Source organism: Balearica regulorum, chromosome 2 (assembly GCF_011004875.1).
Source record: "Balearica regulorum gibbericeps isolate bBalReg1 chromosome 2, bBalReg1.pri, whole genome shotgun sequence".
Taxonomy (NCBI): domain Eukaryota; kingdom Metazoa; phylum Chordata; class Aves; order Gruiformes; family Gruidae; genus Balearica; species Balearica regulorum.
Window position 1 is genome coordinate 58323813 of NC_046185.1, and position 27913 is coordinate 58351725.

General features: G+C 41.5%; 1 protein-coding gene and 1 long non-coding RNA gene across 2 annotated transcripts in view; both read left to right on the plus strand.

The window, feature by feature from the left end:
• Positions 1-9279: 9279 nt before the first annotated feature.
• LOC142600405 (uncharacterized) lies at positions 9280-16641 on the plus strand. Its single transcript, XR_012833875.1, has 3 exons — positions 9280-9744; positions 10720-10807; positions 12474-16641. It is a non-coding gene; the product is annotated as an uncharacterized LOC142600405 (long non-coding RNA).
• Positions 16642-18177: 1536 nt separating this feature from the next.
• The window catches only part of CEP192 (centrosomal protein 192), a 96077-nt gene continuing 86341 nt past the window's right edge, over positions 18178-27913 (plus strand). Inside the window, exons 1-8 of the mRNA XM_075743004.1 lie at positions 18178-18411; positions 20040-20090; positions 21737-21883; positions 23380-23591; positions 24913-25011; positions 26077-26217; positions 26537-26694; positions 27367-27517. Of these exons, the coding sequence (XP_075599119.1) occupies positions 18301-18411; positions 20040-20090; positions 21737-21883; positions 23380-23591; positions 24913-25011; positions 26077-26217; positions 26537-26694; positions 27367-27517 (1070 nt within the window). The 5' untranslated portion in view covers positions 18178-18300. The remainder of the gene's footprint in view (positions 18412-20039; positions 20091-21736; positions 21884-23379; positions 23592-24912; positions 25012-26076; positions 26218-26536; positions 26695-27366; positions 27518-27913) is intronic.

The following is a 27913-nucleotide window of genomic DNA, read 5'->3' on the forward strand; positions in this document are numbered from 1 at the left end:
AAAGATTTCACGTGTGTGACGTGAGGAGGAAAAGTCAGCAGAGCAAGGTGCTCGCACCATTAGCGTGCTTGTGGTGGGTTGACCCTGGCTGGGCGCCATCACTCCCCTCCTTCATTAGATAGGGGAGAAAAGGTGTAACAAAAAGCTTATGGGTCGAGATAAGGACAGGGAGAGATCACTCACTAATTATTGTCACGAGCAAAACAGACTGAACTTAGAGAGGGAATTCATCTTATTTATTACTAAGCAAAACAGAGTAGAGGAATGAGAAATAAAATCAAATCTTAAAACACCTCCCCCCACCCCTCCCATCTTCCCGGGCTCAACTTCACTCCTGGATTCAACCTCCTCCCCCCTCAGCAGCACAGGGGGACGGGGAATGGGGGTTACGGTCAGTTCATCACACGTTGCTTCTGCCGCTTCTTCCTCCTCAGGGGGAGGACTCCTCTCATCGTTCCCCTGCTCCAGCATGGAGTCCCTCTCATGGGAGACAGTCCTTCATGAACTTCTCCAACGTGAATCTCTCCCACGGGCTACAGTCCTTCATGAACTGCTCCAGCGTGGGTCTCTCCCACGGGGTACAGACCTTCAGGAGCAAACTGCTCCAGCGTGGGTCCCCCACGGGGTCACAAGTCCTGCCAGCAAACCTGCTCTGGTGTGGGCTCCTCTCTCCACGGATCCACAGGTCCTGCCAGGAGCTTGCTCCAGCATGGGCTTCCCATGGGGTCACAGCCTCCTTCAGGTGTCTCCACCTGCTCCGGCATGGGGTCCTCCACGGGCTGCAGGTGGAATCTCTACACCCCCTCATCCTCCCTCCATGGGCTGCAGGGGGACAGCCTGCTTCACCATGGTCTTCACCACGGGCTGCAGGGGGATCTGTGCTCTGGCACCTGGAGCACCTGCTCCCCCTCCTTCTGCACTGACCTTGGTGTCTGCAGAGTTTCTTGCATCTTCTCACTCCTCTCTCTGGCTGCAAAAGCTCTCTCTGACTGTTTTTCTCTTTCTTAAATATGTTATCACAGAGGCGCTGATTGGCTTGGCCTTGGCCAGCAGTGGGCCCATCTTGGAGCCGGCTGGCATTGGCTCTGTCAGACACAGGGGAAGCTTCTGGCAGCTTCTCACAGAAGCCACCCCTGTACCCCCCCCCGTCCCCCAAACCTTGCCATGCAAACCCAACACAGTGCTGATGCAATTACATCAGTGAGCTGCTGACGAGGTAGCGTGCCAACCACTGTTGAAGCAGTGCAGTAAAGGCCACAGTAGCACAGGCAGCCAGGGACGATGCCTGACATGAGCAACGCTCATGTCACACCAAAAGGCTGCAAGTTACGTGCTGGAGAAATGTGGCCTCAGTGCTGGGCGAGCTGAGTTCACGCTTCCACCCGCTGTGGTGTTGTATAGCTAGAAAACACGGGGACCAGGATCGTTATGCATGACGTGAGAGATGTATGTGTGGTTACATAGGTAAGGCAAATATTTTTGGAACAGACTTCTGGTTTTGACATCCAAATACCTGTCATCAGCTACTGCATTTCCTTCCTGTCTGTGGGCTGCAGTGCAGTACGGTGCTCCAAATGCACCCAGGTCCTATAATGAAAACTGGTATCTTGTACGCTGGGGGTTTGCATGATGCACCTCTGAAGCATAGCTGATGGGACAGCATACAGCAGTACGTTCAGAGCACATCTTCCCAGGTAACTCAAGGAAGTGTTGCGCAAGATTTTCTTGAACTGTGGGTTCAAACTTTGAAATTGATACAGGGAGTAGTTTTTCTGGATTTTTTTGCCTGCAAGACTGAGGGATGGGCCATGTCTGTGGTTCTGCAGGTGTTCTCTAGTTAGTCAATGTGCTACATGTGAACTAAGTAAATTAAGACAACATCTGTGAATTATGCTTCTAATTTAGGAGTGTAGAGAAGAATCTAAGTGCCCATCTCAAGGTAATGATTCTTTTTAATTTAAAGTAGGTTTCTCTGAGTTCATGTTTCAATGAGCAAAGCGTTCTTAACCTGAGAAAACTGATATTGCACAAGCTGGGTGTAAGAAAGTAAATGTATACATAGAAACCATCTGCCAAATAACAAATTTGAATAAAGAAATTAAAATATACAACTTCCTCACTGATTTTAGTCTTCAGTAGGCTTTTATCTGGATATGAACTTGCTGACTGACCTGTATTTGTAGCATTTGTTATTACAGCCTTTTTTACCCCTCGCTGGAGCTACCTGTAGGCCACAGACATCATGATGCCCATGAAGCCATCCAACAAGGATCACAGCTAAAGGAGGCTGTCCAGAGAACGGAGAGTGATGCTGTCCAATGACATGTTACCTTCTCTTTATTCTAGTGCAAAGGCCAGGGAAGACTTGGAGGTCGCTGCCTGTGGAGTGTGAGAAGATGTTGTGCTTGAGTTCGAGGACAGCTGTATCGGCTAAGGAGCACCCTGTATCAGCTGAGCGGGCCTTTGAGACACTGGTGTTTTGAGAAGGACGCAGGAGAAGTGGTAGTTTTGCTATATAAACATAGGAACATGTATTCTGCTCTTCTAATTAGCAACTGTCATGCATATGAGAAGCTTGTGCTTATTGTTGCTTGGATATTTGGGGATGTAGTTCATACTGGGAAAGCAATGCAATTGTGTTACTAGGAGAGGGAGTTTTATGGTAGCAGCTATGTTTAGAATCTGTAACACAAATCACTGCCTAGACACAGCTCATGGAAAACTAGAAGTAGTGTTTATTAATTGTGATGTACAGCTGGCTTGGAAGAGCAATAACTGGTAAACCAGGAGGTTCTGGACAAATTGCCATTGTTTGCTTTTTGGTTGTTATTTTTTACTGCAAGTATGCTGAAAATGTTGTACCAGTTCTCTGGTATTTGGGAATTGAGCCCAGGATAGGCCCTGGACTACAGTGTATGGAGGAGAACTGTATACACAACATAAACCAAATACACTCATTAGGAAACTTTATTTATTCTATTGCCAACAGTGTATTCCAGTTCTGTATTAGCTGTGCAGCCAAACCCTCATGAACTACTACAGAAACTCAAACCCTTGAGATAGCGTGAGACATGCAAAGCAGGATAATGGAGTTGCTGGAATGTGTGGTATATTGTTAGTGTTCTGTCAGTATAAACACAAACAAGTAGTTATTGCAATGTTTTCTTATTAAAATGTGTGATAATTTGAGAAGTCCTTTGCTGTGCTGACAAAACAGCCACCCCAGGGGAACTGGCATCCACAGCAGTTCTGATCTCAAAATTGGTTTTGCTGCCCTTGCTCATCTGAATGAAAAAGACCAATCAAGTTAACTTTAAATGGTGTTTGTCCGGTGACCTTGGCTGAACAATTAACTTTAGTACCAGTCTGGAATGGACTAAGTGCTTGTTCCTCCATGTGTAAGGCTTTTTTGGGTCATTCACTGGAATTACTTAAGTGTCATTTATTGGAAATGATCTGGCTTGTGCTGCTTTTCTGAGAACCATTTTGGATATCGGTAGATGGAGAACAAATTCTTCCCTGAGGTGATTTTATTCACAAATACACTCCATATCAATCTTAGCCGTTAAGGAAGAAAGCTGTAATGTGCTTAAGCTTGCCACGGTGTGAGATGAGAACATATCCTTCCTGATTTAAGTCTTACAGCCCAAGGCTTAAAGAAGAGGATCCTCCCTCCCTTCCCCCATCAACTGGATAGGACTGGAAACCCAGAAGGTCTGGCCATTCTTCTGGCGTCTGGTAGGGAGCAGCAGCAGCTAAATGAAAAGGTCCAATGGTCAGGATGAAACAGGTTTTATTTATTCTGTGCTTTTACAGTGCAGTCTTCCTATTTCAGACTTTTGGGCACTGTATTCCTTGTTCAAGTGAACATTAAAGCTCCCATTACTGAAAGTGGTTGCCAGTGCAAATACCTGGCCTCCACTATATTATTTTCCTCCCCCTGCCCAAAAGTGTATTTTGGCATACAACAAAAGAAAAAAAAAAACAAACCCAACTTCAAAACATATGTAGCAAAATGCAACTCCTTGTAGCAGCAACAGGAGCAGAAGGGCAATAGGTTTGCATTCAACTAAGGAAGTCTGTCACATCAGTCGTAGATCCACAACTGGGATTCTCCTGTCTAATGCCTGTTAAAAAATGTCTGTGTAGTAAAAGTGATGGAATTATGGAAGCTGTAATTATGCTTTGAAGAGAAGGAAAACACAGCTGTGCCCGCACTAAATGATTGCCCAGACTGTAGTTTGGAGTTCTGCGTAGAAGAAATTCATGGCCAAGGAAGAAAGGAAAGGTTAAGGTCTAGGAATCATAGAATTATAGAATGGTTTGGGTTGGAAGGGACCTCAAAGATCATCTAGTTCCAACCACCCTGCCATGGGCAGGGACACCCTCCACTAGACCAGATTGCCCAAAGCCCCATCCAACCTGGCCTTGAACACTTCCAGGGAGGGGGCAGCCACAGCTTCTCTGCGCAACCTGTTTCCATGCCTCACCACCCTCACATCAAAGAATTTCTTTCTAACATCTAATCTAAATCTACTCTCTTTTCGTTTAAAGCCATTACCCCTTGTCCTGTCACTACACTCCCTGATAAACAGTCCCTCACCAGCTTTCCTGTAGGCCCCTTCAGGTACTGGAAGGCTGCAATTAGATCTACCCGGAGCCTTCTCTTCTCCAGGCTGAACAACCCCAACTCTCTCAGCCTGCCCTCACAGGAGAGGTGCTCCAGCCCTCTGATCATCTTCATGGCCCTCCTCTGGACTCACTCCAACAGCTCCATGTCCTTCTTGTACTGGGGCCCCCAGAGCTGGATGCAGTACTCCAGGTGGGGTCTCATGAGAGTGGAGTAAAGGGGAAGAATCACCTCCCTCGAACTGCTGGTCACGCTTCTTTTGATGCAGCCTAGGACACTGTTGGCTTTCTGGGCTGGAAGTCTGTTTTATAGTCCAGAGATCTGTACCAGCCTGTATGGTGAAGCTGAAATAATTGTGGAGCGTGAATAGGAAATGGCGACTGGCAGAAGCGCTGTCACGAGCGAATGGATGCTAGCTAGCTGAAAAGACAGCCAGCCAGGATGTCTGATGGCTAGAATGACTTTAGGCTCTGCTGTGGCTTGGTGAAGCAACACTTCCAGCAACCTAAGCTGGGGTGTGCAGTCAGCCGCAAAACCTAATGCCTATGAGTCAATGCAGGGGGTGTGGGGTATGGCTACAGGAAGAGGAGAAGAGCCAGTGGCCAAGAGAAAGATGACTCCAAGTTATTGTTTTTGTTACTTGTAGAAAGGATCTCGCTTGCTGAGGATGGTTTGTATATGTTACTTGATTTTCCGTCCCTCTTTCCTTTTCACCCCTAGCTACAGTGACATTTATGAAAATCATAGTTTGCAGGTGAGAAAGTCTAATTCAGTGAGAGTCCAGGGTGGCTTGGTGACATTCCATGGTTAGAAGGTAACTTTTTACTAGAAACTGCATAGATAGAAACTGCCTATAGCTAACATCAAGTTTTCGCATTGAAAGTTTACTGAGACTTGCATTTGTCTGAAGATCACTGGTTTATTAGATTTTAAAATTGTTTTCCTCGCAGATTGAATAGAGCTGTTCCATGCTTAGACCATTTCTAATCCCACAGTTATTATTTCAAAGCATCACTTTATGTTACTGTGTAGTGGTTAAAGAGGTGTCTAAACTGCAGTTCTGGAAACAGCTTTATGTTGCCCGCTGAGCCTTTAATTCACATTCTCTTGTAATTTTGAAATCATGTTATCATGATCTTGTAATTTTTCTATAGCCCGGATTCTGTATTTTAGTGGCTTCCATGCTTGATTATACGTATTGTCATCTACATTCAAGCTTATCTTCCAAATTATAAAATTAAGGGCATTCTCTGAATTACAGCTGAAAAGGCTGCAATGCACAACTCATACCACTGTTATTTGCTAGAAGTTGTTTTTGTAAGAGAATACTGTTTTGGCAGAAGAAGACTTTGTACTGAGGAGTGTCAGTAACAGTTTCTGTATAAATTTGTCTTCTCAGTTTTATGTTCCAGTTTTTCTTTGGGTTTCCCAGCATCCGAACAAAGCAATTATGCCTATTTTCATGGGTGTAAAAGTCTCCAAATTATGTTTGCCTTTTTTTTTTTCCCCCCAGCAGTTTGAAATAAAGTAATAAAAGTCTTTTTGGCAATGTGATTTAGGATTGTAATCCATTTTGTCATTTATGTTCTGCATTAGACAACCTGAAGTGCCAATAACAGGAAAGGCTTTTCTTTTACTACTAGCTGTAATAATGATTGAAAAAAATGTTTTGTTACCAACTTCATAGAAATTTTAATCTACTACGTGGTGGTGAGCCTTCAACATATATTACAATAATTACTTCTGTCTTTCCTGTGCTAGCAGAGGTAGATCTGTGCAAGATTGGTGGTATCTTTGTCTGTTTTTAAGTTGACATTAATATATCTGATTTCATACAGTTTCCCGTATTGGCTCCTCCTATTGAGATAATCAGCAGCCCTGTAGGAGTCACATTCTCTGAGTCACTGTTTGGATGGCAGGGTTCCATGAACGCGTGGCTAGTTTTGTCTGCCGAGATGTCCTTCAGTACATTATATAGAGCAAGGTGTTCATGCTCATGTCAGTGTGTAAAGGCATTAAATCTTGTAAGGACCATGGAATACTAGAGAAAAATTTGTGTAGCTACATTTCCTTGGCAAGGCAGGATTGTGATAATTGATGCACCTCTCTTTTTATCCTCAAAGTAAACCAGAAAGCAAGGAGGAAAATAGATTTTGCCTATAGGTGGCAAAGAGCCATGAAGAAATTGTTAGTTTCTCAGGCAGTGTGATTTCCTAACAAAAACAAATTACTAGTGCATGTAAAATTTATCTTTCTTTTTTTTCTTTGATAATGCCTCTTATAGAAATGGCTTTGAAACTAATCTGCCAAAGTAAGGAGTCTTAAATAAATCTGGTTTGCATAACAAGTATGCTACAGTTTCTGAATGTATGTTATGTTTTCTTTGGTCCAGACATTTAAAACCTCTAATTCATACCCTTATGGCACATGAACTGCTGTAACTGCTAAACCAATTTGTTTGTTTTCTCAAAGAAAATTAAAACTGAGTATGGTGTACTGAAAGAATGCTCCATAACACAAGTTTCCCAATTGGAATGCTGTCAAGGTCTTTAACATCTTATTTTAGCCAGTGGAACAGTTCCAGCAGCTCAAGTCATGACACTACCACTTACTGGAATTAACAACCTGGGGAGAAAAGCACCCTTGTACTGAGTGTGTCCAGTATCAAAATGAGTGTATGAAATTCTCTGGATCTGTTGAAATTTAGATTTTTTTTCCTACTGTCTCACTGCATGCAAAGACATATCACTAGTCATCAAAAGATATTATTTACTTTTTTGAAAACCTTGTGGTACCACTTCTCAAACAGACCACTGTAGCTTCTTCAGTGGCAGACAGTCACACCTTTTAAATACACTGGAAGCAATTTGTCACAAAGAAAATGCTTAAGGTGTCCTAGTACAACATTTTCTTTACCTTGCCACCCTTTTATATCAGAAATGTCTCAACTGTGTGTTAGATCATTCAGAGTCAGATTCTTCTCAAGATTTACATTTCAAATAATGTATTTACTCACAGAGATTTACAGTAATGGAGCAATGCTACAAAGAGATAAAGAAACAAAGCAAGTTATTAAGATTATATTTGTCAAGAAACATCCTCCAGGGTCACTTTAGCATCTCAGCTTCTAGCTCCCATTCTCTTACACTAATTGTAGAAGCTCTATTCACTTGAAATTGATTTTCTTTGTCCAAGATGGTTGATTTCTTCTTACCAGCCCCCTCTTTAGCACTGAGCAGGAAAGGTAGGATGCAGAGCAAAAGAAAAGGTTTTTTTTCTGTGTCCAAGCAAGACCACCTGTGTTCATTTTGGCTGGGATAGAGTTAATTTTCTTCACAGAAGCTAGTATGGGGCTGTGTTTTGGATTGGTGCTGGAAACAGTGTTGATAACACAGGGATGTTTTCGTTACTGCTCAGCAGTGCTTACACAGAGCCAAGGCCTTTGCTGCTTCTCACACCACCCCACCAGCGAGTAGGCTGGGGGTGCACAAAGAGTTGGGAGGGGACACAGATTTTGCTTTACCTATTAAACTGTCTTTCTCTGAACCCACGAGTTTTCTCACTTTTACTCTTCCAATTCTCTTTCCCATCCCGCTGTGGAGGGGAGTGAGCAAATGGCTGTGTGGGGCTTAGTTACCAGCTGGGGTTAAATCATGACACCACCTTAGTTTTGCCCTTCATTTTTCTTGATAAATAAAGAATATTAGGTTCAGTCGGATGATTAGATTCTTGAAAGTGATTCTGTGAGGAGAGGATTAGGACATATGACTGCCATAGGCCCATATCTGCATACTCCAACAATTTCTTACATTAACATTTCTATTGTAATCAATATGCTGCTGATTTCCCATTGCTTGTCAATACGTTGGTAATACCTTATACATAATATTATCAGATGTTACAACTACACAATCTAATTTCTAGATTCAGAATATATTTTGGCCTGTGAATACCATATAAGGAATAAATGTGACAGCAGCAGTGGTGAAACAAGAAGTGGGATGTGTTATTTGTGCCACACGTACACTCTTGGTTCTAGGGGTTTTCTCCAGGGAATGTCACAAATCCTCTGATGCCAGTATTTCTTGGTTCCATAAAAAGTGTAAGGATAATTCTCAGTTTCCAGAGTTTTGGCAACTTTAGAAAGTAGGATGAGGCAGATAGCTGAAGGCAGTAACTGCATTAGCCGTTACAGCTAAATCTGCTGTCAAATATGCATCAATAGTATGCAATATCAATACAGAGTTTACAGAATTCTGTCACAGCAAGCAGAATAAATCCTGAATATCTTTGGAAAGAAGGTTCCAATGAAATAATGCAATGATTATGTTTTTAAAATGGAAATATATACGCCTCTCAGAGTGACATTAAAACTTTCCCTGCTCTTTCTTTTACCTCTCACTTTTCCGAGAGAGGAAGTAGTTAGGAGTGCTTTGTTCACACAGAGGAGTGATTCACTAATAGGTTCAATAATGAATTAGGTGAATGAAATCTATGCTGCAAGTTTTAAACCCCTGGTTACTCTAACTGAAAACTTGCATGAACAGCAATTTATAAAATTGTTTTGTAATGTGTGTTGCATACATGTATACATTTCAATCTACCAAGTGTTACCAAGATTAAATTAAATTAGCTAGAATCATCATGTGCTGAATTATATTTTTCTCAATAATTTTAAAATATTTCTATAAAAAGTAAAAGGCAGATACTTTTAATAATCATGCAGATAACTGCATGATTAACTCATTGAAGTTCACCTCGTTCAACATTAGAATATAGCATTATTGGGGAAAAATGCAAAGAATATTTTCATTTGACTAATCTGTGTCATTCAAGAGATGGTGGATAAGTAAACGTGCACAGAACATTTCTGCTCAGCATTTCATGCATGTGTTTATATTCTGTGCATGATACTTGTGTATATAAATATTGCCTGTTCCTGTTACCCTCCCACAGAACATTGCAATCTGCTGTGTATCCTCTTTGTATTTCAGATGTCTCGAAGGCATTTGTTAGGCTCAAAAGCTACGCTCAGTACCTGAAGACAGTACAGCAGCCAGTCACCAAAGATGCACACATCTGAAATAATTATATTTCAGCTTGTTCAAAAGCAGGTAGTTTTTGTGAAACGTTGAATAAGTTGTGTCAGTAGAAATGATGTCTGTTACGCATACATTGTTTTCTCCACAACATGGCATGTGAGTTACCTTGGGCAGGAAGCAATTGCTGGTAATTAGTGTCATTTATCTGACCGTTGCTGAAAGGAGTATTCACTGTTCAGCAGTTGCTAATAAGCCTCCACAATAGAGCTGTGTGGGAATGTTCAAAGTGCCATTAATCCTACGGCATGATGTGAGCTTGCCTTCAAATACTCTTTTCAGTGTGTTCATATGGTGGATGCTCTCTTAGCTTTGGACTGTGCTTGTTTTGACATGTGTCTGGAGTTTTCAGTTTAAATATCTGTCACAGCACAAACAGCCCTTCTTCCTGTAAGGCCAACTAACCATGCTAATTAGAACAAGTCTGTGGAAAAGAGACTTAACAATATGCAGACCCAATTCTTGTCCTGCAACAGCGAAGTTTAGAAATAATTTAATTGAAAATATGTTAACATAAACTGTGACCATACAGTTTATGCAATAACAATTTAAAATTATGTAAATTCTTTGCTGCATCTAACAATTGGTCCCTTGGGTAATCTGTCCTCGTAGCAGTTCCTGTTGGAAATTTTTCCTTGTTATGATTCTGATCTAACAGTAACTCTAGGTTGAGACATGTGATGAATAAAGTGGTTGGTACAAAATCACTGTAAAGTTTCTCTTTGAAGGGAGCACACCCTTAGAGCTGACTGGAAGGCAGCATTTTTGTTAGTGAGAATCTCACTGCCTTAAGTGAGCACAACAAAACATTGTCAAAATTTCCAGTAGGAAATTAGCTTTGGTAGTCATGTGTCTTCTAGAAATGCAAGTATGCTTCTCTGGTATCTTGTCTGGGATTTCATTATGTGTTCTTAATACAGATGTTTCAGATGCTTTGGAAAAAATGAACTATTATTATTGTCAGAATAAATTCATCATCTTTGCTTTCAGAAACCTCAGAGGGAGGAGGAGTGTGTAGCAGACCTCTAGAGAGCCTTGTAGTGTTCTCTCTACTGGAGTCTGAAACCTTCCTAGACAGGTACATTTAGCTTCTCCTAATGGTGGTCAAACTAGAAAATTACTCCAGCATTGTCCATTTAACATTTGCTGATATATATTATCTGGACTATGTCCCCAGGCTGTTCCTCAGTTAAATTAATTCCATCTTGTTATGTCTCACAATGATCTAAAAGCTATATGTAACATATGGCATTCAGAAATAGGTGATTCCAAATCTATTATGTCTTCTACCCATATGCCATATGGAAATTTGAAATCTGAGAGAGAGACAGGGTCTATTCTACATAAGAAGAGATGAAAGTGTCTTCTAACAATTTGAAAACCTCAGCTATGCCCTTTCACATTACTCTTTCAACAATATTCCTTGAAGTCAAAAGCTGTCTGTAAGCACAGGCACTTGCCCTAGCTGGGATTCTGGTTAGCCCCGGAACATGTGATTGTGATTCCTTAAGCACTTACTTTTAGATTCATAAAAATAGCCCCAAGGATTGTTCTTTTGCTGGAAGTCAGAAGTATAAGGTTGCTTTGAGGATGGGCCCTGTGTTCGTTAAACTGCTGCCTTTGTAGATGCAGAAATATATTAATGTCCTTGTATAGCTGCTTAAATATTTTTTTTAAATGGGTAACCCTATTGGGTTTGGGGAATATGTGGTTTTCCTAAAACATTAATTTCAAAAGATCTTTAGCTTATGATAGCTAAATAGCATATTAATGAAACAGGTTTGTCACACTTACTGACAACAAAAGTACTGATCATGTAACGAGAGTAATGAGCAAGTTACTTGCATAGCTAATACTGCAGTGACAACATCATGTTGTTATCTTTGTTGCACCTCTGCATTGTATCACCTCTGCTGCACTAGAAGTTCAGATTTTTACCAGACAAATGTTCAGATGTTATGCTCTAATATAAGCATTTATTCTTCTTTTTCCAAATGAAAAAAAATAAATTCTTAAAGACATTATTTCTACTGATCAGCAATGCTGAAGCTTCCATTTTAACTTTAGAGTCTTTCTTTAATTTGAAGAGAGAACAGCAGGGCCAGCTGCAGGTATAGGCAATGTAGGCAGGTTGCCTGTGGATGCAGGTGTTCAGGGTGGCAAACGGGTCCCACTGAAGAGCAGCCAAGCTCAGCTCTTTGCCCAGGCCTTTTCTCCTGCGGAGAGGAAGACCACAAGTTTGAGCTGTTCGTGCTATGCAAACAACTGATTTCTACATCCTGCCGGCAAACTCTCTCAGCCTTAGTCATTTATACTTCTATACTGTATATATGTGTGTTATACTGTATTTAGGTGTGTTTTATACTCACTCTTGGTGAGTATGTGCAGCAGCAGTAGCGAACCTGCCCTGTCTGACTCAGTCCTCTCTCAGCCCCTTCCCTTTATGGGAGCAGCTGAGCCCTGGCAACAGTGGAGGAGATGTAAATGATGACTTGTTTGCTGCTTGAGTGGTAAGGAGCATGAGCAAGGAGAAGCACAACCTCCTGAATCTAGGGATTGGAAGGGTGGGATCCAGTGACAGAGGAAGAGGGCCTCTTAATTCTACTCCTGGTCAGCCAAAACCACACTGAGTCTTCTCAGCCTATCTCCACAGTGGATCTCCCCACACCTCCCTCTTGTCTTTCCTCCACACTCTTCTTCACACACCTCCACCTTCCACAACCCCCATGTTCTTTTTTATACAGGCTTTGACTATTACTGCTGCAAAATTCAAATTTTCCTACATGTGGAGAAGTCTTGAGTCAGCTCCAGTAACCAACCACTTAAATTTTTCCAATTTAATAAGCAGATCACATCAAGTTGAATACACACGTCTAAAATGTGAGAAATGAAAAACTCCAAATAAAGGAAAAAATAATCTAAAGAAGATACCTATGGTAAATGAAATGAAGTCACATTCGGGATGGATGGCATCATGACGTGTATCTGGCATCAAACAGTATCCTGTGAGAAACCACCCTGTGTGACGTGGCCCAGCCCTGCTTTGTGTGCCCCACCGCAGCTGTAAGCAGGAGGATTGCCATCTGCAGCATGTCTCCATCCCATGGGTGAGAGGCCAGAGAGGAAAGGCTGTAAGATTTGTCCCTCAGGGACGCTGCTCCACCGCTCTTCCCCCTTGCAAGCAGACTGCTGAAGGAAATGAGAGCTGGCTCACACATAGGGTCACTGAGAGACCATGGATTCTAGAAGACAGAGAGGTATTTGCAAACGTACATGCCAGAGGGTCCTCCATCAGGAGGGGGATCATTCAGCGCTATGCTGCAACTTTTGACGTGCAAAAGGGCAGGCTCCAGGCCTTAGGATGGGCAGGTTGTCTGGGGAGACAAAGAATTAGTGAGGTTTAAGGTCCTTCTTCAGACACAGTTCACCAAACCCTGTCTGACCCCACTGCCCAAATGACTAAATGTCACTATGGAATCTGGTGGTGCTGTGAAACCTGGTTTTAAGGTAGCGAGAGTCATGTTACCACCCACCAGTAAAGGCGTTAAAGGCTTCCTTAGCTTATAAACAAGCATAAATACTCATTCTGTAAGTGACAGCTTTAATATTGCACTTGATAATCATAATTGTAGTCTGCAAAAATGGTTTAACTGTCAACTTTGTCAGCATTTTCTATGTCTTTTTCTCCTTCTGCTGTTTCTTCCCATACCCATCAAAACAGAGGAAAGCCACTGCTGCTAAGTTTAGACTTTTCTGTCTGTTCTTACTGTGAAAACTCTCAGGACCAGCTATTTTCCATTTTTACTCCTACAAGCTCTATTTCCCAACCCGAGATCACTAGCTTAAAGATAGCTCAGATGTAGTTACGTGATCTGAGACCAACCTTCGTATTCATCTGTTATGAAGCCATTAGTACCCCCCTTCCTACCTGTCAGCTATGTTGCTTGTCAGTCTGTCATTCTGATTTTCCCTTACATTTCTTTGCATGTTCATGTAACTGAGAACAATGGTTTCCCTCTATAAGCCACTTGCTCATAGAACATCACTTCTGTTTCCCCTTAGCGCATCTTTTATGGGCTGCCAAAGCTGTATCTGACCATGATTGGGTTACTGTTTTGCTCAAATGGGATTTCTTGGGCTAATCAATTATTATTTTGCTTACTTTGTCTTCCTGTACTCTTTTTTTTCATTATGTGGTAAAATGTAATTTTTTTTGGAGTTGGAGATTATCTTTTTCTTGCATCTTTCTGATAGTCCTTTTTTAGGTGAATATTTTCCTTTCAGTTTGGGACATCTTACTGATTTCCTAGCAAAACAAATAATAACAGGTTGAAAGTGGAACTCTGATTGCAGCAGCAACAAAGCAGGTTGACATACAAAGAAAGGTTCACTCTTCTGCTTTTCTTAAACGCTTGTAGGAGCATTTAAGGACGCTTAAACTCTCTTTACTCACTTAAAGACTTGGGGACTTTACCCTCATTTTTGCCCATGAAATCTAATTCCTTTCCGTGATCTGCCAGTCTGGTCAGTGAACCTCTTAATTTGACTCACCCTTCCTAGCAATAATTGCTGGTATTTTATTTCCTTAACAGGAATTCATCCTGTAGCTTTCCCACACAGCTGCGATTATGACTGCCTGCCTCTGAAACATCCACCTTTAGATTTCTAGTTTGTATGACGCTATGTTACACGTAAAAGACTGCTTGCTGGCAGCATGCCTAACATTTTCAAACTCTTTCTAACCATTAAGCTTCATATTCTCAGAGCTAAGGAACCTACTTAACGTCTGTGTTTACTCCATTTTTTTCTTGATTCTAATTGCTCGACAACACCACTTTGTATTTCTACAGTGCCTTAATCTAGGAATCTCAAAATAATAGATATGTATTATTTTACCCTCTGTGGAATATTATGAATTATTGGGAATCCAGTTGTTAAGGAAAACACGGTACGGAAAAGTGTATGAATTTCACAGGGTCAGGCAGGTCTTCCCTGTCAACAATAATATCTTTAAATGGTTATCAGGAATGGAACCTCTACCTGTGCTGTTAGCTGTTCGCTGTTAGCATGATAATCCATGATAACCTGTAACGGATCACCTTCTAGTGCAGACAGCACTGAAGCGTACAATAGAAGTAGCCATGTAAGACAGGCTTCCTCACCCTCTATCCTGTGCTGACATAAACATCCCTAATGCATACAGCTTGTGATTTACTTTCTTTTGCGCAGGCCTTTGTATCTTCTGAAATCTCTCTCTACGGGCAAGAGCATCTTTCACTTGCAGAAGGTAGTCAAAAGGGAAAAAAGGAAAGTACTAACCATATTTTCTTTAAATCCGAGGCAGCGTCAGTTATAGTAATTTTGAATGAGAATATCTCTACCAATGCTAATACAGTTACACTGAGCTTCCAGCAGAAGTTAATGAAGTTATGCAGGATTATACAGTCAATTTGAGAACAAAATTGGCTTATTGTAGCAAAAGTGAAAACCTAACCTTATTATAGATACTTTTCTTTCTTCTCCTGTGCTGTGGTTCGATTTAATTTAATCTAGAGATAATACTGAGCCCAAATGTTCAAAAATATGTATCAAGATTGTCACAATTCAGCATGGTCTTTCTCTGCACATGATCAAGCAAATAGTAAGGTTAGAATACGACTGTCTTTTCCTCCTTATGCACACCACCACCAGGAATTGAATGTTTTTCTTTACTGTCCAGCTCCAGCTGTAAGAGGAAGTCACTGAGCTTAGCTAGTAGTTGAATATTCATGGCTCAATAACTGGAAGCTGCAAATTTCCTGAGGTTTCCATAAGTTCAAGCAAGCTTCCCAATATCTTGCTACTCAGCACACGGCGTTCCAGTTACCCTCAGTAATGAAGGGTACTTACGCCCTCCTGATCATGGCCATGGCTTGCTTGGGTCATCCCATAGCGCACCAGGTGTTCCACCCTCTGGATACTCTAGCAATGCGGCAGAGAGCTGCGGCACTTTTCAGCCCTGAGTGCCTTGCTTTCCAGATTTGTTACATCATTCAAAGGGGAATGTCTTTAATTGATTCTTAATTTTATCTAGATTAAGAGAAAATGAAATTTTATTTCTTTATTACTTGAAGTATTTTTTCACAAGATTAAAAATAGGCAACAGAATGACAAAGGTTTCTATTAGACCTAAGTGAGGAAGTAAAACATTTAAACTTCACATACTAGTCACATTATTTCCATCTGATTTACCATACTACCCTAGATGTCAGGACTTCTGTGGTCCTAGATATCTTATGCTCATGTTACGTAATTGGAAAATCCCTCTTTTGATGTAGCATGTTAGCGTCTATAGCCAATTGCTTTTATAGCATTTGAAGTCTTCCTGAAGAAGCCCAGAGAGATTTGATCTTATTCAACAAATTTTATTTTACTTTTAATCCAGGAGATGGTCTGGCCATTTCAAAGAATTTAAATAAGCATCGTTTCATTTCCCAGAAGATGCAAATGCCTCTTCGTTAGACTGGATGCCATCCACTGTACTTGACTGTCTGTTTCATAACTGCTTGCCTTAATAAAGGGTCTATCTTGTCCCCTCACCCTTTGCTAATTTTGATGTTTCACAATGAAGCGTTCCCTCTATTGAACTTGAGTTCTGTGTCAGTCGTTCCACTAACAAAAACCACCCGATCCAAATTTCTGCATGAAGTAAATGTATTTCTCTCCTTCCTAGGTATTGGTTGAAATCAGACACAATGGTAAATTAACACTCTGGGATGACAATCCTCTGCATATTTCCTGGATTTTTTTTAGGTAAGTAAAGATTTTGGACCCAGTTTCTAAATAAATCTAAACTCACCTACCTCCATGGAATCTAGAGACTGAGGACAGGGATAGACTGTGTTTAAATTAATAAATAATTGTATATGTCTATATGTATTAAAAAAAAGTTGGGGGTTTTTTTTGGCTTACTGACCAAACTAAAATGTATGAAAAAAGTCTAGTCTTGATTTGAAGTGTATGATTTTTGTCTTGTCAAAGAAAATAAACATTTTCCATCAAACGAAAACGTGCATTTGTGCCACATTTCAATACTTATATATTATTCAAATGAAACAGATTGGTGCTAATGATTTGTCAGTCTGACAATTTTGCCCTGCTCCAACTACACTGATATTACTGGCTAAAGAAATAAACTAAATTTAATCAGGTGAAAAATATGAATTCACTAGTTGTAACATACTCTGTTGCCAAAATCATTACATTACTAAAAATTGCAAAAGAATGGGGTTTTGACAGCTGAATCACTTACTGGAAACAATTTTTCTGGAGAAAAAAAAAGATGCAATTTTTTGTAAATATACTCAACGGTTTAGAGTAAAAGACATTTCCCAAAACCAGCTAACAAAATCAACCAGAGACTGCCATGAATTAACAAACTCATAAAACAGCTTTAATGTTTTTTATTAGGCGCCGTCTCTCCAGCTATTTGAATGAAGCAATAACTGAGGTTTCAAAGTATAAATGCCTCTAATCACGCTGAAAGACAAAAAAAAAAAAAAAAAATTTCTCCTTAGCAATCCAAACAAGCGCATGAGTATTATTTGTTGGGGATGGGGGTGGTGTTTCGCTTTACTCTCACATGCGGGCGTGTCGCCCCCAGGCGGGTGACCCGCGGCCGCAGGCGGTGCAGCCGCACTCGCGGGGCCGTGCCCGCCCCTTCCCGGCAGCCGCCCGAGGCGGCGCGGCGCGGCGAGAACCCGCCACTTGCCGCCCCCTGCTGGAGCGCGGCAACCGCCGCCGGGCCGCCCTACGGCGTAGCCGAACTACGGTAACCGGGGGCCGCGGAGCAGGAAAGCTCATCCGCGATTCGAGCGGCGGGGCACGGGCGGGCTCTGCCGGGGGAAGGACGGCAGTCCAAGGGAGCACGGCCACGGCTGTCGGAGCTGCCTGGGCCTGCGCCGCTCCTCACGGCAGCTCGCTCCCCGTCACCCGCGGAGGAATAGTAACTGTCTTGAGCTCGACTGCTAGCCGTGCCCGACCTCATCCGGCCGGCTCGCACTCGGTGGCAACCGCTTTGCTCTTTCATACGATTCACTATTCGAAGTCACGTCGGTTCGCTCGGCAGGGCGGCCCGGAGCTTCTGCCACGCGCACCGGCGCTGTTTCCAGAGCAGAGCAGAGCAGGAGGCCGCCCGGCTGGACGGGCCGCGCCCGCCGCGCTCAGCGCAACGCACCCGAGCGGGGAGCAGCCCCCAGGGCCCCGGCTGGGAACCAGGGCGGCCCCCGCCCCGCCCGCCTCAACCTCCCAGAGAAGCTGGGCGCAACAACGGCCGAGCACGAGGCGCCGCTCCTCCCTCCGCTCGGCAGCGGCGAAGCGCGCGCATTGCCGCGCTGCCCGGCCGCGCTCGGCTCGGGGGGCGGAAAGGAGCACGCACGCGCGAACTAGCGAGGGGGCGCGGCGGGTTCTGGCGGCTGCGCGCGACTCGGCGGCGGGCCGTTGCCCCGCCCTGCCGCGTGAGGGGTGGTCCGCGCCTGGGCCGTGCGAGCGGGCGGGTACGCAGACGGGAGCGTGGCGGCCGTGCCGCGCGCGATGTTCGTGGCGCGCAGCATCGCGGCGGATCACCGCGACCTCATCCATGATGTCTCCTTCGACTTCCACGGGCGGCGCATGGCGACCTGCTCCAGCGACCAGAGCGTCAAAGTGAGAGAGAGCCTCCGGGCCTTGTGCTGGGGAGGGTGTCGCGGTGTCTGCCGGCGGTACCGCGGCGCCGGCGGTGCGCGGCCTACCGGGCTGCCGGGCGGAGCGGTGCGGAGCCTACCGGGTGGCGGGGCCGGGCCAGGGCGCAGCTTTTCCCCTTGCGGCGGGCCCGGGCCTCCGGGCGGGGCGGGGGGGGCCGTTCCTCTCCGTTCCGCCGTGCCCCGCTGGGGCCGGGGAGCGAAGGGCCGCGCTGGTCTCCCGCATCCCGCCGTGTCCGCGGGGCGCTGCCGTGGGCAGCTGGGAAAAAGTCCTTAAACTGCTGTGGCTACAGCTGTCTTGTTGGTTGAACTGAAAATCTGTATTTAAGGGGCACTAAGGGAAGAAGCTGCTGTTTCATAATGAAGTGCCGATAAGCAAAAAAGCTGAAATGTTCTGCGTGTGCTTTGGAAGATTAGGGGAACTGCAAAGTACCAGAAACCTTAATTTTACATCCCTTTAGAGGAAATAAAAATAATAATAAGTGAAAAGTTAATTGCTTTTTCAGTTTCTTTGCACATAGTGAGAAGACAGACAAAATTAAGGAGTTGCACGGTTAGATTTAAGAAATGTAACTTGCAGAGAGCAGTCATATATTTTGTTAGGTAAATGGTTGAGAAAATTGCTTTTCCATAGAAAGCTACGTCAAGTGGGAAATTAGGCTTAAAAACAAGAGAGCAGACAAAAAAAAAACCCAACAAAACCCCCCATCCCCCAAAAAGTCGGCCAAAACCAGGTCAGTCTTTGGTCTGGACAGACTATGTAAGACTTGTAGGCTAAAAAGAATGTTCTTAAGAAAGATGCCAAGAGTTAGGTAGAACTCAGAAACTATGTTCTGTAGCAATGTAATGGTACTTTCCAATCATAACAGTATCCTTTATGAGACTGTCTTGAGAAGTTTTACTCTAACCAGAGTTTTGCACCACTTGTAAAACAGCAGTGGTATATCTGGCGTAGGTCCCGTTCTCCCGAGGTGGGCCCTGCAGAACGTTCATCGGGGAGAATTTACAGAGTTGGGCTGTGATGGTAACAACCAAGGTTGTATTATGAGATCCAGAATGGCAAAGGTGAGGTGACTTTCAGTGAAGTTCTGTAGTGACTGAGTGACAAACAGGAGTGGACGCCAGGCTCCTAGAGGTGTCTTTCATCCGCTTACATTCATGACTTCCTTCACAGTTTTTCAGGAATAAAGTTACAAAGACGATAACGATAGGAAATCAAGGGAAAGGAAGGTTACGTGACTTGTGTGTGGTAATAAATCAAGGCAGAAATATTAGAAGCAGAAACAAGATCTGTTCCCCCCACTGGCTTGATTTTCTTTATGCTGTCCTGCTCTGCCTTTGGGATGATTGCCAGGAGCCACATCGGGGTTTTGCAACCAGATCTGAGCACGTGCCATGGTGAGGACCATGGGGGCTCTAGAGAGAAAGTGAGTAGTGTATTCATGGAACAGCACGAATGAAGTGTTGATAATTGTAATAATTCTACGACTAAACCAGGATGTGTATCTTTTTTTTTTTAACAGCTGTGGTTTGTAGTACAACTTAGTAAGCTTTATATACAAATTGTATGATTGTATTTTGATTTCTCAATAGGTCTGGGACAAAAGTGAAAATGGGGATTGGCATTGCACTGCCAGCTGGAAGGTTTGTATTTATAAAAATTACACAGTTATAACCATAATTTCTCCTTTGTTTTTGAAGAAACATACTGTTGTGGTTTTGCCCCAGCCAGCAGCTAAGCTCCATACAGCCGCCCGGTGGGATGGGGGAGAGAATTGGAAGAGTGAAAGTGAGAAAACTCATGAGTTGAGATAAAGACAATTTCATAGGTAAAGCAAAAGCCGTGCATACAAGCAAAGCGAAGCAAGGAATTCATTCACCGCTTCCCATGGGCAGGCAGGTGTGCAGCCATCTCCAGGAAAGCAGGGCTCCATCACACGTAACCATTACTTGGGAAGACAAATGGCATCACTCCAAACACCGCCACCCCCCTCCTTCCTCTTCCCCAAGCCACTTATATGCTGAGCATGAAGTTATATGGCATGAAATATCCCTTTGGTCAGTTGGGGCCACCTGTCCCGGCTGTGTCCCCTCCCAACTCCTTGTGCACCCCCAGCCTACACTACTGGGTGTGAGAAGCAGCAAAGGCCTTGGCTCTGTGTAAGCATCGCTGAGCAGTAACGAAAACATCCCTGTGTTATCAGCACTGTTTCCAGCACCAATCCAAAACACAGCCCCATACTAGCTACTCTGAAGAAAATTAACTCTATCTCAGCTGAAACTAGCACACGTACTTAGTTTTTGCTGACTTGTAGAGTAGAAATACTTTTGGTTTGCTGTAGATCCTGTATTGCTTATGTTAAAATACTTCTCTGCTTTTATAAAACATGTCTAAGGCCTCTCACGTAAAGCACAGGCTAGTGTGCAGGCTTATATTATTAGAACTTGGTTATGTTGGCAGACTTTGTTATCAGTAAGCATAGTAGTAAGTGGTGTTTAGGGAGTTGGAAAACAGTACCTACATTGTAATTGAATATTTCCTTTTTGCATATTGTAAGACTTAAAAAGAAAAAAGAAAGAAAAAGGAAGAGGTCTGGCTATTGATTGTTACAACATCTGACCTCTTTTCTTTTTCTTTTTTTTTTCCAAAAACCTTTCTGAGAACTGTGTCATGTAGAGACTCTGCTTCATCTGGATAATTAGTACATTCAGCTTCTGAATTGTCCTTAAACTTGCATTTAATAGGACCACAGTACAATAATCCCTGTAAATGGAAATGCAAGTGAAGCTTTTGAATTCCTCTTCTCTTTAAAAAAAAAAAAAAAAAAGAAGTGTGGGGTTGACTAGGTATGAAAGAAGAGTTTCATGCGAAAAAGGGGAAGATAAGTAATACTCTGCATATGCTTTGCAAAAGTACAGACAAGCTAGAACTGAGCATGGTAATGGCTGAAAATTTAAAACAAACCTGTACTTTTTGTGTCAAGGTAGAATCTTAGCTTGGAACTTACAGTTTAAAGCAGTAATAAATAATGCCTTGAAATACACTTGTAATAATTACCTTTTAACCATTAACTAATAGCAACAAAACTTTGCAGTGCTTATAGGCATAAGCAAATGCAACCGCTGCTGTGTAACTTTGAGCTTAATAGAAGAACATGGGTTTCAAAGGAATAGCCTTATGACTTCCTAGAATTTACTTCTGCTTCTGCAGAATGTCATGAAAACGTTATTATCACTTGGACTAATACACTAAGTATGTTTCTCTATACTGTTTTGGTGTTATCTTGCAGACACATAGTGGATCTGTGTGGCGTGTGACGTGGGCCCATCCTGAATTTGGGCAGGTCCTGGCTTCCTGCTCCTTTGATAGAACAGCAGCTGTATGGGAAGAAATAGTGGGAGAGTCAAATGATAAACTCCGAGGCCAGAGTCACTGGGTGAGACTTTAACACGTTAATTACAGTTTCTATATGTTCTCATATAAATGGATTTACTATGCCTTTTTGATTTGTTTGGTTATCATAATGGACTGAAGCTTTAAACTGTTTAAATTCCAGAATTAAATGGAAGACTGAACAGGAAAATTATTATAAATACCAATTTACTAGACATTTCTGGTTTTGCAACATATTTTCTATTCCTGAAACAGAGAAAACACCCTGGTTTCTTCTGTCAATATAAAGATTTTGGCTGTGTTTTGTTACTTTGTGGCAATGTTGCAATATAGCAAGAGCATTTTTAAAGCATTTGGTTAAAACAGCTGCATGGCAACATTCAGGCCAATTAGTGTCACTACTATTGGTGTTTCTTAGTAAGGTGTTCCCTGGCAAACAGCCTGTAGACATAAATTCCAGTCTACACTAGAATTAAAGTTGTGGCGTTTTTCTTCTGTGACAAAATCTCATTTGACACTGTCTCATGCTGTTCGTTTTCATCTTTCAAACAACAGATCAGGTTTTGGGGGGGAAAATAGTTTGCTCTGAAGTGATTTTCTGGGTAGTATTTCATCAAGGGAATTTTAGATCTAAACAGATTATTTTGCAGCTATTCTTCATGTGTAATCTTATATAACTCAGTATAGTATTCCTGCCTCTGATGTTGTATTTTTAGATTGCTAAAATATCTGCAGTTTTCTACTTTCTACTAAAGTTTTCTAACATTAAAATACATTATTGTGAAGAGCTGGGTTGTCAGGGCCTTTGGCACCCAGTGGGGTATGAAAGCCGACTTCCATGTACAGGCGGCAGTTGTGATGCATAGTTTTGAGCTCAAACTCATATTTTCTTGGTAGAGAGGAGAAAACTTGAAAAACAAATGTTTACAATTTTTTCCTCTTTCACGCTAGCTAATCTTCCTATGTCTGCTGCATTCATCCATTCCCTTACCAGAAATACTGGTTAGGGTTTTGGTGCTTCTGTTGGAAAATGCTTCACAGTAAACTTCAGCAGCACTGAAATTAGAAAGCGGCGTTGCTAGACATTGTCACCAGCATTAAATATTGTCACCAGTATGAATGGACAGCTTCAAACTACCTGTGGCCAATACTCTTGTATTTTATGCTTACATTATATGGTAGTTTTGTTTGGTGTTTTTTCTTTTTTTTTTTTTCTTTCTTTTGAAGAGCATAATCTAAACAACTCTTTTGGGTATCAGAACTTTGATACCACTGTGAGTTTCTCTTGATGCTTGAGATTGCATCAGTGCAATGATATGTCATTTCTCCAATTCATTGGTGCATAAAGTTTTTGGGTTTGTTTTTCGTTTTGTTGGGGGGGTTTTGTTGGTTTTTGTTGGGTTTTTTTTAGTTTTTGATGGAAGAGGTAAGTGATCCTGTGAAATGGTGTTGTCAGACTTTTGTTAGCCTTCCTTAAGGAATAAATTTTTGATAGAAATTTCTAGCATTTCCTTCAAGAATTTCTGCCTTTCTTTGCAGGTAAAGAGGACCACTCTAGTAGACAGTAGGACATCAGTTACAGATGTGAAGTTTGCTCCCAAGCATATGGGTCTTATGTTAGCAACCTGTTCAGCAGATGGAGTTGTAAGGATTTATGAAGCTCCAGATGTGATGAATCTCAGTCAGTGGTCGCTGCAGCATGAAATCTCATGTAAGCTAAGCTGCAGTTGTATTTCTTGGAATCCTTCAAGGTATGTTATTAAAACTGTAGGTTTTGCTTTATGACTGTTTAAGCAGAAGATCCAAATAGTTCTGAAATTTTGTAGAATAAATCCTAAAACATGCATGGAAAAGATTGACTGTACATTACTCAGATCTGAAAGAAAGCTGCTAACATTTATTTCAATAAAGCAAGTTTTGCAGAGCCAGGGAAGTGTTACAAAAAGTCCTCCTGTGCTCTGTCAGGAAACATTCCCAGCTTCGTTATTTTTAGCAAGTAATGAGCTAAAGAGCCACAGAGTGGTCTTTGTTTATCTCACAAAACTTAACTGGGATTTTCTTAAAATAAAGTGTTTTTATAAAGGGACAATTCCTGTCTCTTCTTTCCTGAGGAGGGTGTTGCAATAGGTAATAATTTCGACAACTAACAAGGACAGGCACCCTTGCCAGTGTGACAGCATACTAGGAACCCCAAGAGTCTTGCTAGCACAAATACAAAGCCTAAGAGTTGTGTGACAGCATACTAGGAACCCCAAGAGTCTTGCTAGCACAAATACAAAGCCTAAGAGTTGTTTTTTTAGTTATATCCTCAGGGGCTCAATGATATACCTAACTTTCTTGAACAGGAATGAATCAGAGAGGAGTTTGGTTGGGTAGTCCCCACCCAGAAGAACAAGTAGAGGTTCTCCTTCCATTCCCATCTCGCATCCTCCCCCAGCAGTAACATGAAGGGAAAAAACATTCAGAGCTGAACTATTTTGGTTTCTGTTTGTCCAGAAACACTTAATGGCTTTCCCTACAGATGCAGTAGTCTGTGTCCTGCTGATCCAGTTATTCTTCTTTTCATTAGTAGTAGTCCGTGCCAGAGGTTCAGAGGACAGGCTTTCACTTTAATGCATGGGATGGGGTTAAAAGTTGATTTAAATACTAGAACTCATCTACATTTAGCTTTTGTAATCTATCTTCCAAAACCTGAATGAAATCCACTAAATCGGTCATTAAAAGTACTGCAAAGAATGCAGGCTCTGCCATGGAACTTGTGGCAAATACTTGACTGCAGATGCATATGTAACATCAATCCTGCTCTCTGGGAGCACCATCTTAAATTGCCAAATAATGTTCCCTAATGATTTCACCTTAGTAGGTGTACAAAGTAGGCTTTCACAACAATACAGTGGAGATTGTACCAGTAACTGTGAATAGCACTCATGTTTCCTGGTGATTTTTTCCCCTTGTAATTTTGTTATTGTTTTGTTTTCTTTATAGATAATGTGTCTGAAATTTAAAAAATGGCTTGGTGTACTTTCTGTGGAATCATTTGTAAATATAACAGTATTTATTTTCACCTTTTAGCTCTCGAGCGCATTCTCCAATGATAGCTGTAGGAAGTGATGACAACAGTCCAAATATATTGGCTAAGGTTCAAATTTATGAATATAATGAAAATACCAGGTATGCTAAATGACAATATATAAGATTTGTGGAATCTTAAAGTACTTTGTAATACATGGCCTTTTCTTCCTGTCATTAGATGTAGAGAGGAGTAGTAAATAACAATACTGTAATTCTGTCTCTGAGCCACTTGATGGGAAGGGAGAGGGAGATGTCAGAATGGTAACTCATGTTAACAGATGCGATATTGATAATTTTGTTCTATCTCAGTGCAGAAATGCCAATGTTCTTACCAGCATTTTAAAGGGAGAATTGTTGTTTCTGCTTCTACTAATTTATATGCTTAATTTTGCACAAGGAATTAATAGGTCAAAGTTGAAATTTGAATTGTGTTGCCCTGGAATTGTTTTGCTCAAGGCAACCTTAAAATGCTTTTAAAAGCATGTTTATAATGACAGAAAGTCCTGTGAATTACTAGTGTTCTGTGAAAGCTCAGTTTGTACAGTTAAGAATTCAGAACCAGAAAAGGCCAGGACGTGTACATACAACCAGTTTCAATTAAATGATGACAGAGAACTTGTGTTTCATTCAGGGTGATTGGTGTGGGAAAGGAGCCAAGGTGTTTTGTGGATTAATGCCTGGCTTCAGATGATGTTCTCTGCGCATTAACAATAAATAAAAGTTGTTGTAACTTACCTGATGGTAAATAAGAAAATGGAATACTTGTTTATCATACAGGGGAGGAGGCAGATAGCGGTCTGCTTACAAGCACAGAAAGTTTAGTAAGTTACTGAGATACAAATTCCTTTTAGATTTCTGAATGGAAGAATCTTTTTATTTCCCTTTTCCAACTGTAGACAAAAATGTTCTTTGTACTGGAATCCTTGCTTTGTTGTATGATTTAGCATACTGCCCTTAGTCGTCACTGTATCTGATGTATTCCATTTCTGAAGAAATCAGCTTGTCATTATTACTTATTGAATCTATGTTAAAAAAACCACCAAACTTTTGCAAGTCACATCATGTATACTAACCCTTTTTTCCATGGTCCACTATGTCTGGTTAAGTAATTTGCATTACTGGCAATTTTGACGGCATTAAAGGTTAATTTCTTATGCTGTACAGGAAATACGCAAAAGCAGAAGCTCTGATGACAGTCACAGATCCTGTACATGACATTGCATTTGCTCCAAATCTGGGAAGATCCTTCCACATCTTAGCTGTAGCAACCAAAGATGTACGAATTTTCACACTGAAACCTCTAAGGTGAGCTTAAAAGGAAGATAGTTTGGTATGATGTGGTGCATACTGAATAGTCTTATTTTAATAGTATCTATGAAGCAAAAGTAGTAACTTAATGTATGTGGGATTGTTTTTAGCAGCCTGATTTTTTAAGATTACAAGATTGTGAGCATGTCTATAATTTTGTCTGAATACCTGTTAATACTCCTAATCTAGTAACAATTGTTATATAAACTCACTGAAAGATGTAGTCCTTTTTTTTTTTTTCTTTTTTTTTGTCAGCATGTTCAAGCCCAGACCTTTGAACAGTTGTGTGCGGAACTGTCACTTTTCTCTTAAACAGGAAAGAATTGACTTCATCTGGAGGATTAACAAAATTTGAAATTCATATTGTGGCACAGTTTGATAATCACAACTCCCAGGTGTGGCGAGTGAGCTGGAATATTACAGGCACAGTGCTGGCCTCCTCTGGTGATGATGGCTGCGTTAGGCTCTGGAAGGGTAAGGTCACCCACCTGAAATACATTAGCTTTGTAGTATGCTGAATATAGTTCAGAAATTTTACTCAAAAATAATTTTGGAGTAAAAGTTTGGTTTAGATTTGTGAATGATAGATTCTTATATTTCAGAAAAATATTTACATTTCAGGAAAAGGAAATAACTTTCTGTGCTGGAACACTTGCATGATTTAGGCTGCTGTGAATAGTTGTTACTATACCCTCAAATCGTTTGACCAGACTACAGCTATGTAAAGTTGTCATTTTAAAAATTAACGTATGTACTGCATTACTCTTTTGCCTGCTGCCAAAACTAGAAGATCTCCATTCAGCCACAATGTTCAGGCAAACTGGCTTTTTTCCTGTTCAAATTTTCAAAAGCAACAACAGCAAAATAAAACCTGTGGCAGTTTCCTCATCCATTCTCATTTGTTTCTCAGTATTTTAATAAAGGAAACTCACTCTTGCTACTGAACAAAACTTAATTTTAAATTGTGGATAAGCAGAGAATATAGAGAGCTAAAGGACCAGATCCTCAGCTGTTTGGAATTTATATATTGGTATTGAAGTTTAATTCTGATTCACACTAGGTGTGTAGCAGCTGAAACATCATAGTTGTATCACAAGCTGAGCTTCAGAAGAGAAACTAACAGTTTTTATGTATCTATATTTGCAGCTAATTACATGGACAACTGGAAGTGTACTGGTATACTGAAAGGTAATGGGAGTCCAGTGAATGGTAGTTCTCAGCAGGGAATTTTTAATGCCTCTTTAGGTTCAGCTAATACAAGTCTACAGAATTCACTAAATGGATCATCTGCCAGCAGGTAGGTTAACTAGTAGAGAGACTGAATTTCAGTAAATAGTCTCTTCTCCGAATTCTCTTAATTTCACTTAGTTTTCATGTTTGGGTTGGTTTTTTTTAATGCAATTTAATTTATTATATGAATACTTCTACAAGCTATTCTAGTTTTGCCCTGTGATGGTGTCTGTTATGCCAGTGTTAAGAGGAAAACAAACAAAACTATAAGCCATGCTGAAGCATTCTATATAAATAGCAATGTAAACAACTATTTTCACTTTTAGTCCTTTCACATTTTTAAAAATCGCTTTTCTGAAATAGTTTCAATGAAGGAGAAACTTCATCATACTGCAGTGTAACTGCCCTTTTGTTTTACATGTTTAAAAGCGAAGCAAGTATCAGCAACAAATTCTGGTTTTCA